At 29.3% G+C, this 11,923-nt stretch overlaps 1 protein-coding gene across 1 annotated transcript; it reads left to right on the top strand.

Annotated features, from left to right (window-relative positions):
* The first annotated feature begins 2,096 nt into the window (after positions 1 to 2,096).
* Positions 2,097 to 2,729, top strand: LOC143581260 (uncharacterized). Its single transcript, XM_077064084.1, has one exon. The coding sequence runs from the start codon at positions 2,097 to 2,099 to the stop codon at positions 2,727 to 2,729; it is 633 nt and encodes a 210-aa protein (XP_076920199.1).
* Positions 2,730 to 11,923: the final 9,194 nt, after the last annotated feature.

The following is an 11,923-nucleotide window of genomic DNA, read 5'->3' as shown; positions in this document are numbered from 1 at the left end:
ATATATATGTTCAATAAAAGCTAAACTATCTAAGCTAGGCATCGACAACAAGAGGGGTATAGGTCTAAAAAATTCTCAGGTGCATGTTTTCGTTCACCTTTCAACCTCAAATGCTTCTACAACTTTCAACCCGTTGCCTCCTGCTCCCTCTCCTGTTGACTACTCGACATCTTCGACAATTGTTTTTTAATAGAGTAATCGACGACGTCAAACAAATGATTAATAATCTGTGAACGATAAATTTATTATGGGGAACAGATATAATAACGTGCAAAGTCTGAAAAAGCTTGTTTATAACTTTATATTATTATTATTATTATTATTATTAGGTATAGCATGAAATAAGAAAAGATTAAAAACAATTACCCGTTGGTTATTATAATTAATGAATATAAATGGTTTGTAGGGTGTTAATGTGTGATTAGTTAAGAGGGAGAGAATAATGATCACGAATAAGAATGTATATTTGAAAAAAAAAAAAAGAAAAAAGAAATTAATTATAGGATCGCAACATACTTTATAACATGTGACTATCATATATAATTTTATAATTTTCCTTTCTATATAGTAGCATTATAAAATGATAATTGTAAAAACTTTTGTAGCTGTATGTTTTAGAATGGATGAGGTGTATGACACTAGGCCTTAGGGGCATTAGACCTTATCATTTCATAGATTAGCAAAGTGGAAATGCTAACTATATCCCCATGTGATAATTTAAAAAAATGTTTAATTCGTTATTTTAAACCTAGTATAGACGTAGAGGAGATCATGCTCTAAATTGGTCTTAAGGTTAGACGAACATGTTTGATCCATCTTATGTTGGTTACAACATATTGTTCAGACTACTTTTAACTCTCCTTTAATAAAAAAAACGTAGTTTCACTTTCTTGATCATGCATGATGACTACTTCGTAGCTTGATTCAATAAAGAGTATGCCATCTCAATCTCTCAATTTCATAAATATTAATTATGTGGAACTTAGGTTTTAACCTTGTGTATGATAACTATATTCAAGTTAACATATCAAATATGGGGTCCCTGTTACATAAATCGTGCTCGTAATCAAATCCGAGCAAAATCTTTTTGGACATAAGAAACCAAACAAAACATAATTATTAGCGGGTTAACACAAAAACAACCAGCCTGTTTAAATGGTTATGACATTTGCCTTTTTCAATTAGCTTTGTATTTGCTTTTGTGTTGTAAACCCAAAATATATTTTCACATACAAAGAATAATACAGTAAACAACTGAAAGAATAATAAAGAATTGACGGATTCATAAAAAACATACTATTAATTCATTCATGCGTATACTCATCCATCTTTATTTTTAAATTGTGTCATAAAATACTTAATCAATTTAGGTTGCAATAGAAAACTTATTTCTGAAAATAAGTACAAAATTAAATGATTCTCTCCATGAACCCATCAAGGTTAATCAAAGCCAACTCCAAACACACAAGTTTTGTGTTTAATTTTCATCGTGTTTTAAGTTGACACTTCTACTTTGAACTATATTCATCGATGTGGGCGCATCCGATATCTCACAGGAACCCTGATTCGCTCAAAGTTATTGCCTTAAAGGATTGTTTATTGCCACGTGTTACAATTATGTAAGTTTAACCTATTTTTTCATGTTTTCTTTTTTCACCTTATGTTTATTCTTTCGTAATATATAAAGTTACAGGCTGTAAAATTGTGAAAGGAAAATTGATTTGAGTTCATAAATATACGTTAACCTATTCAAATATTATACATGTCATTGTGATTATTTAAATATTATATGATTGTAATTACTTAATCTTTTTATAATGTCAACGTTAACATTTCTGGTTTTAGGTACGGCAGACTTTGGTACGGTTTTAACTTTTAAATTTCAAGTTGCACAATCAACATGGAAATTAAAAAACCGACTACATACACGTCTACGCATAAAGTTCAACGCCGTCTTTCACTTCCCATCAAGACTTAATGAAATGGTCAACCCTCTTCTCTCTTTCTATACATACACAACCCTACCTCCCTTTTCCTCTTCAACCACTCACTCTCTCTCTCTCTCTCTCTCTCTCTCTCTGAAACACACAAACTCCATGGGTAATTCAATTGCTACTTGTTGTCTAACAAGTGAAGGTTCATTTGTTAAAGTTATTTATTGGGAAGGGAACATAAGAACCCTAACAGGAAAAAAATGGATAGCTGGAGAGATCATGATAGAACGTCCTGATTGCATGGTTTGTGATGCAAACAGTTTCTTCATAGGCCACCGGATCCCGGCTTTAACGATCGATGATACGTTAAAGCCTGGTCGGACCTATTTCGTTCTCCCTCTCGACGTCTTCTCATCGAAGACCCTATCGGCTTCTTCAATATCAGCTTTGGTTGGTCACACGTCTACGCGCCTGGGTCCGGTTAACATCAAAGAGTGTCCGTTTGAGTACTTAAAGGGAACAAATGGGACGGTTTTGATCAAGATATCATCTGAGTTTATGGAAAGAATTCTTACGAGAAGAGGTGGTCATGATGTTCAAGAAAATGAAAGTATAAGTAATGGTTTCTTGTGTAGTACACCAGAATTGAAGAAACTGTATGAGCAGTTGGTTGGGTCCAAGGATCAAACATGGTCACCTAAGCTTGAGACCATTTCAGAACATAATAAAATTAGGTATTCTCCATATAGATTGATAGGGTTAGAATGGAAAGACAGAGAGGGTGGTACTTTGTAATTAGTAAAACTAATGTTTTCTCTCTGTTTTTTTTTTTTAAGTTTATCAGTTTTCATGATTGTATTTAACTTGTATATGTCAGAATTTGGTAGATGTATGCTATATTAGTTAGGGTTTATTGAAATTATCTTTATCATCTTGGGTTTTAATCGTCTTTTACCTCTCTTTACATTAGTACTCTCCACCACTTTAACCTCCTTGGTCGGTTGTTGGCCTTCTCCCTCCGTCGCCGATCATGTGTGATGACTTTGTCGTCTTTGTTGCTCATATTGTTTGTCAATATAGCTCTATTGGCGTGTCTCTTGCCGTCGATATTGTCTTAGATCTGTCATGCCACAGTTTTCCACCATAAAATAAATTACAAAGCAGGCACTTACCTGAATTTTAAATCCGGATTAAATTCAAATCATCAAGTGACTCTTTAGCTAGACTCAAAAAAACCGGAACATATTAAAACATGATACATACCATGAGTATTTAAAACCGTTGTTTACAAAAAAAGAAGTGCTGATAACAACGGGAATAGTTAAGACGGAAAGCCCATGAAAGTACCTCTACGTTCTCTTAAGAAAATCTAACACAACCCGTTTGTCTGCCACTTTATTGTAATCGTTTCGATTTTATAAGAGTGAGGCATGTCGTCCAAAAAAAACCCAAAACCGTATGAAAAACTGCCAGACACAGGACACATTTTATCTATACCCTATTATAAGTTAATTATATTCTATAATTTAACTTTTTATTATTAATTATAAAGGTTTCTACAACCACTAGCTTGATACAGTTTCAATGGTATATGGCTAATTTCAACAAAATGGCTAAATTAAATAGATGGAAGAAAAAAATATTAGCTGTTGAAAAAAAAATTATGAAGGTTTCTTCTTTGGGATGTTCATTAAATCTTGGTTAAATTAAAAAAAAAAACAAAAACTAAAATAGAGTCCAGGTTTCTAGTGAAAAAATAACTTTTTTTATTATGTACGTTTTAAAATAAAAATCGATCTCTATATGGATGTCAAACAAATCTATCGAGATTCAACGTAGTTGTTTCCACGGTTATATTAATAAGCGTGAGATCTGCTCGTTGAGTTATAGTTAATTTTAGAAAGATGGTAAAAAAATATTGGTCAATGTTGGCAAAAATCGTTCTTTTCCGGACGCTTAAATACTTTTAAAACTTAACATTCACATCAAAATTTTGATAAAAAAATATTAATTGTTTCTTATTGAATATTGATTACCGTATCACATCTAGGTAAGTAAAGTTCGGTTTACACTTCAAAATAGTCAAGATTGATAATATGGTTCAAGTTTGTATATATATATATATTCAGGATCATATGAGAACTTTTTGGGAATTGAGAACTATAAGAATCATTTTCGACCACAAAAAATCCTAAAAATAAAAAAAAAAATCATAAAACAAAAAAAACACAAAAATAAAAAAAGTAAAAAAACGTAAAAAAAATTCCCAGTTTAGCTAAATTATATATATACATATATGTATAATATGTACATATATGTACACACATATTTTTTTTCTATACACATATGTATAATTTAAGGTAAATGATAATGTACATATGTGTACGTTACATAACTAGAGATTAAATGAAAGTATACATATGTGTATAGGTATAATACGAATTAAAAATAAAAAAATCAGTTTTTTTTGTTATACATATATGTATAATATGTACACACATGTTTTTTCCTATACACATATGTATAATTTAAGGTAAATAATAATGTACATATGTGTATATTACGTAACTAGAGATTAAATGAAAGTATACATATGTGTATATGTATAATACGAATTAAAAAGAAAAAAAAAATCAATTTTTTTTTAATGAAACCGGAATGAAATATAAAAATTTTGGTTTTTTTACTTTTTAAAAATTTTCGGTTTTATTTGTTTTATAATTTTTTTAATATATTTTTAGAGGGTTTTTTTAGTGGTCCAAAATGGTTCTCAAAGTTCTCAATTTGCCAATGGTTCCCTTAGGATCCTTACCCTATATATATATAGGTAAGGTTAAAATGAAAACCCACTTGAGTTGTGAAAACTCGCGAAAACCCTATCTAACATCGTTTTTTTTTTGTTACATGTAATATATGTTGTAGCATTTAATACAAAATATTAAAACATCAAAAAAAATGTTTTGCTATTTTTTAAAATTTTTTTACTAATATTTATATATGTTTTCAGGAGAGAGAAAAAGTTATATTTATATTTACATTTTTTATTCACTTTAATTGTAGACCATAAGATTTAAACATTAATTAAAAACATGTGGTTGAGAATGGGTTTCTAAAGTTTTCACAACTCAAGTGGGTTTTCATTTTATACTTAGCTATTAAAAACATGTGGTTGAGAATGGGTTTCTAGAGTTTTCACAACTCAAGTGGGTTTTCATTTTATAGCTAAGTATAAAATAAAAACCCACTTAAGTTGTGAAGACTCTAGAAACCCATTCTCAACCACATGTTTTTAATTAATGTTTAAATCTTGTGGTCCACAATTAAAGTGAATAAAAAATGTAAATATAAATATAACTTTTTTTCTCTCCTGAAAACATATATAAAAATTAGTAAAAAAATGTTAAAAAATAGCAAAACATTTTTTTTGATGTTTCGATGTTTTGTATTAAATGCTACAACATATATTACATGTACCTAAAAAAACCCGATGTTACATAGGGTTTTCGCGGGTTTTCACAATTCAAGTGGGTTTTCATTTTAACCTTACCCTATATATATACATATATATATATATATTAGATTTTATCACTCGTATTACGGGGGGTTGTTTTACATTATTCGTTTTTAATATAGATATAAATATTTATAAATATTTAAGATTTGTGGTCATAAATAAAAAACCTAAAAAAATCATAAGTCAATATATAAATAAAATAAAAAAAATTAAAAACTAAAATATTTCCTCCGTCATTCCCGTTTCAAAAAAACGACGACAAGACACAATGTCGAGAAAAAAAGGCACAATGACGAAAATAAACAAAAGACACAATTATAAATAAAAAAAGTCACAATAAATCGCAAACTATAACACAATGTCGAACAAAATATAACACAATATAAAAAAAAGACACAATTTAAGGAAAAAGACAAAATCAATTACGAAAATAAACAAAAAACAAAATGATAAATAAAATAAATAATGATATTTTTTCACAACATTGTGTGTATTTTTTAGAACATGGAAGAAGGTGAAAACATTTTTATGTTTTCACTTTTTTCTTTTTTTTTAATTAAATTTTGAGTTACGATTTTTTTATTATTTATTAGGAGGGTTTTTTTTTTGTTTTTTTACAAGTCCTTCTAATACTTCTTATTTTTTGCTTCATTTGTTGAATAACCCGACCTTATGTTTAAATCACAAGAGTTATAATCGAAAATTAATAGCTCGTTTGAATTTAACTGTTTATAGTTTTTTACCGTATTTTTAAAAACAAAAACAATTATACAAATCAAGTATTGATAGTAATTTAGTTTAATATTTACAACATAAATTGTACATTTAATAGTTTTAGTATGTATTACGACCGTGGTGCATGTACGATGACCAAAAGTTTGTATGAATGGATTATTAGAAGTAAACAAAAATATCGGCACGTGAACATATTTAGAGAAACCAACTGCAACAACAATGACATAAACTTATTTTTATGGACTTGTCTCTATTTTACGACTATTCAATCATACTTATTGTTTGACCAAGATTAAACCCAAATACGCAATCATTTTCGTAAACTATACTTATCAAGATTACATCAATTTGATATATATATATATATATATATATATATATATATATATATTTGAATTTTAATTTTATTTATTGTAAAAAAGCTAATAATTAATATACATGAGTTTTGATGATGAAATGGATTCACAAATAAATGATATGTTATAATACAGTTTAAAAGATATCTGGGTTTGGTGATCCTCATTACCCGTTTATTTTTTTTATTCTAAAATTGTTTCTTAATTATAAATAATATCTTTTTTTAAATAAAATAGGATATTAATTTGTAGTATATCCCTATTTTATAGGATTTTCATATCAAATATTTTATGAGATTATTTTTTAATATAATGAGATGTTATAACCCGTTAAAGAGCTATCTGTGTTTGGTGAGACCTTTACCCGTGAATTCGGGTCAAATGCGTGAGAAACCTTCATTTACAAACGAAGTAATCTGATGGCTTGAGAGAATGGTTGTTTTACATTTTTTGTTTTTTAATATTTATTTTTTGGATTTTTATTTTCTTTATTGTAAGAAAGTTAATAATATACTTAGGATTTGATGATATAAGAGTTTCATAAATAAATGATATGTTATAACCCTTTTAAAAGCTATCTGGATTTGGTGACCCATAACCCGCTTATGTTTTTTTACTATAAAATTGTTTATTAATTATAAATAATATCTTTTTCTTTTTAATTTGGATATTAAATTTTAGTATATCGGATTTTTACATCAAATAATTGGTAAGATTAATTTTTAATTTAATGAGATGTTATAACCCGTTTAAGAGATATCTGGTTTTGGTAAGACTCATACCCATAAATTTGGGTTAAATCAATGAGATATATGCAATGTATATATCTCAATACTAACACTTTTACATATATGCAATGCACACTATTACTCATGTGCACTACACTAACAAGAGTTTTGTTTTTTTGTTTTTTTTTTTTTGAACCAATAACAACATATAAGAATAATGGAAAAAAAAAAGAAACTTCAAAAAAAATTTAAAAAAAAGTTAAAAATAATTTTTTAAGAGTTTTTAAGTTTTCTTTTAAGAGGAGTTTTCACTAGATCTCACCCCTATATATATATATTCCAAGTTAAGTATCTTTATTAATCACTAAATACAAATAAAATTAAAAAATACTAACACTGGAGAATGCATAAGCCGTGCTTAACAAGAATTAACCTTTGTTTTCTATTTATAAAAGTATTTACAACAACAAATATAACAAACTGCCACATCAGATTTTAAACGTTTTTCAAAAATACTATTTTTTTCCGTAACAATAAACCTCAAACATATTTAACAAATCTCAACAAAAACACCGATAATTCAACTACCTTTTTATGTTTCAAGTTAAGTATCTTTATTAATCACTAAATACAAATAAAATTAAAAAATACTGACACTGGAGAATGCATAAGCCGTGCTTAACAAGAATTAACCTTTATTTTCTATTTATAAAAGCATCTACAACAACAAATATAACAAACTGCCACATCAGACTTTAAACGTTTTTCAAAAATACTATTTTTTTTCCGTAACAATAAACCTCAAACATATTTAACAAATCAACAAAAACACCGATAATTCAAATACCTTTTTATGCTTCAGGTTACTTGGGTTAGGATGATATTGGGTTTAACTAATATATTGACTTTGTTATGATACTTAGCATCTAACTTTTTGTATATGTGTGTTTTTTAGATTTTTAACGACACAGCATGTATCACACTATAGGAAATCGAAAAGTTGGTTGAAATCATAATGATGCGTTTTTCCCCTCGTATTACTATTACTAATATATATAAAATAGAACTTTGGTGTCGCAAGTGTCCAGTTGGACCACTTGACGTCACTGTATTAGTTCGTAATTTTTTATTTTGTTTTATTTAGTTTAATTATCATAACGAATGTAAGGGAAACCGACTAAATGTCAATTTTTTTTTGTTTTAGTTCTGGTACCATAACGAAGTTAGCGGAAACCGACCAAATTCGAGTAGACTCGCCTCTTCAACGCCTGTTACTGACAACGCTCGGATTTTTACCAACGCATAAGTTTACCGCCCAACGCCTCTTGGCCTTCAGTTCACCTTCATATTTATATTTTTTTTTTTCATTTTTTAGCTCTAGTACCGTAACGAACGTAATTAAAACTGACCGAATTGGTGTCGAATTACTGCAACAATGACTGAGACCGAAACGCTTGTATTTTCCACCGCCTGGGTTTCCGACCAAATAAATATCGTTTTAAATATTTTGTTTTTTATATGTTAATATTTTTATAAGTTAAATTGACGAATTAATTTTTTGGCCTTTAACGCTTAAATTTTACCAACGATGTCTATACCCTAAGAACATAACTGATACTAAACGAATTCGCGTTGACTCATCATCGTAACGCTCGAGTTTTACCTATGCTAGAGTTTTGTCAGCTGCCTCGGCGCAACGCGCCGGATAGAAGAACTAGTTTATTGATAAAATGAGTGAGATAAAGCGTAATTAAGTGTCGTGTGGTTGAACAGTTAGACTGGATTTGTTAAATATATAAAAGAACTTTTGGTGAATTTGTTTGTATTCCTTTTTGCTGAATTCGTTTAGAGCTCATAGCTGCCTCTCTACCAAGTTATGTTTCTCCAAAGAAATAGTAATATGTTTATCAGGGTAATCCTGGATATTCGAGCGCTTGTATTTGAATCACAAACTATTGTTCAAAGATGTTTTTTGAAAATTATATTTCCATTATAGTATGTCTTCAAACACAAAATGCCTTTTCGGACAATGGAAGTTTGTTGAGGTAGCCAGTACGTCTATCCATATCACGAGAAACAAAAGATATTTTCTTGTTCAAAATGTATTTAATGCCTGTGAGTTTCTAATGAACCAAACACTTCCACGATAACAATGCTATAACTCATTTTCAATGTTCACATTGATTTAGTCCAAAATTACTAAAGCAACTTTGTAAAATAAACTTGTGAGGCCAAAAGTGACACCCACTACAAAAAAGATTGGTATTTAGGACTGAAAAAGTAGTCTCTGATACTCACCTATCAGTATCTAATAGTCATCAGGGACTGATTTGCCAGTCGCAAGCCAGCAACAGATGCCTAGTCCTAAATAGCGGTTTTAGTAACTAAAATTCAGTCCCCGTTGTATGGCATCAACAAGGACTAACAATTAGTCTTCAATATATAAAAATTCAGTCCTCAATTTGTCCCCTAATATCACATTATTTCAGTCTCCAATACACATTTTTAGTGGCTGAAAATCAGTCTCGAATACAATTATATTTCAGTCCTACTGCATAACTTTACAGACTAAAAATTAGTCTTCTAAACATGTCTTTATTGTCCCTAATACATTTTCTTAGATTTGTAATGACATATTAAATCAGTCTCTAAAAACATGTATTTAGCATTGGGAATTAGTCCCCAATATCACTTGATTTCAGTCATTAATACGTTTTTTTTAATACTGAAAATTAATCTCATATGCATGTTATTTTTAGTCTCTAATATATTATTCTGAAGCACAATTATATATTAAAAGAAGCATCTCTAACAAGGAACTAGACCCATTAAAACAACCACAAACATCTTAAAATATTTACAAAATCGTTAACATGCTAATCACAAACCCATACAATCAAATCTACATCATTTGTCTCAATCTAACACTTAATCGCTTGATTTTTAATCCATAGAAACATGTTCCCCTTAATGTTTTCCAAAATCTTCTTTACCCCAATCATCTCGTCAATATTTTAGCATTCTTCGCCTTCCAAGTCCACCAACACATGGCATCACAACTACATATACGACCTTTTTTTCTTAACCTGAAACTTGAACACATGAAAAGGAGAGAATCAAAACCCATTTGCAACATTAAAGTAAAGAGAAACAATATCATAAAACACACACCATTCTAATTACCATGGCAATTTTCATGATACAGATACCCGCATTATAGAGGAAGTATGCTTATTAATAATGCTATACATCTTTAAAACTCCACATGCTGAATGAACTACCAACCACAATTAGTCAATTACCACACTTTTTCATGGTTGACTCATTCAACAACATTAATTTTGTCTGGATCTTAACCTGTAAAAACATATACATACACAGTTACTCATTGATATGCATATGCAAACATATAAGTATAATCAAGTTGAGTGCAATAATACAGAAAATTAAAAAAAATGATATGAAATTTGTTATAAAGGAAAGAAAAATGACATTCAGATGATCGGCATTATTATTATCCCCAAACTAGACGCAATCACGGACAATATTATGGCAAAATTTGAAATGAAATTTGTTAAAAACTTGAAAAAAAATAAATAAAACATACCTGCTTATGTCGAAGTTCAAATGAGAGGCGTCACTGATTATCCTAAAACTGATGATAATCGAGTGCAATAATAAGACAAATCAATAAATTGAAATGAAATTGTTTAATATCAAAAATAAAATTAAAACGCACCTGCTCTTGTTCAGTGTCAGATGTATCCAAATAAGCACATATCAACGATGAGTTTACTGCTAAGCATCCAATCGCCAACAGAGATGTTCCTCTTCTCCACTATCAGTCATACCAGAACATTATATACAGCCTAGACCGACAATAGCATAATAATGGAGAAGAAAGGGGCGGCAACATGATCCATATCTTGTATCTGAGTCCAGAGATGTGCTTCTTTGTAACTTCAAATCGATTTCCATTCTATGGAGGAGTGATTTCAGGGGAAATAAGAAGAGAATTAAAAATTACGGCACACATATGAAATTTTTAAGGATATTCTAGAGGGAAATGGATAAAATTAAGGAGGGAATTCAAAATTTTTGGGTAAACAATGTTGGTTTTTGGGTGTGGTTTGGTAAGTAGAAACTATCGGCATGTATAGTGCGGTTTGGTATGGTTTTTGGTTAAACCGATAACCAAAACTTCGATTTTTGGGTATTTGAAACCATTCAGTTTCGGTTTTTCAATTTTAGTTTTTGGGTATTCGTTTTGGTTTTAGTTCATTTTTGGTTTTTCGGTTTTTCAAATTTGAGCCTGAAAATTTTAGGTTGAAAAGAGAGTTGGCCGAAAATACTGAATTTAGGCTTAAATAATTTTATTAATAGTTAACTAATAGATTATTATACATTTGGCCAAAAGTATTTGAGTTACATATTTATTAAATAACTTAAAATAAAAAAATAAATAACTAGAAATTCGGTTCCGTTCGGTCTTTTCGGTTTTTATTACATGCCAAACCAAAATTGAACCGCTAGTGTGGTTTTCACAAAAACATAAAACCAAACCATCGGTTTTCTTGGTTTAGGGATCGGTTTTTTCGGTTTCTTGCATACCCCAATAGAAACTAAAGCTAAAAGATGTATCTAAAAAATAATTCT

The sequence above is a fragment of the Bidens hawaiensis genome, unplaced genomic scaffold (assembly GCF_021521415.1).
Source record: "Bidens hawaiensis isolate Kalapana, Puna unplaced genomic scaffold, B.hawaiensis_p1.1 tig00030840_1, whole genome shotgun sequence".
Classification (NCBI taxonomy): Eukaryota; Viridiplantae; Streptophyta; class Magnoliopsida; order Asterales; family Asteraceae; genus Bidens; species Bidens hawaiensis.
The sequence above is the reverse complement of the archived record's forward strand: the minus strand, read 5'-3'. Positions and strand labels throughout refer to the sequence as shown.

Excerpts from the sequence above, each read along its gene's own strand:
- LOC143581260 (XM_077064084.1), top strand. The coding sequence starts at position 2,097 with ATGGGTAATTCAATTGCTACTTGTTGTCTAACAAGTGAAGGTTCATTT.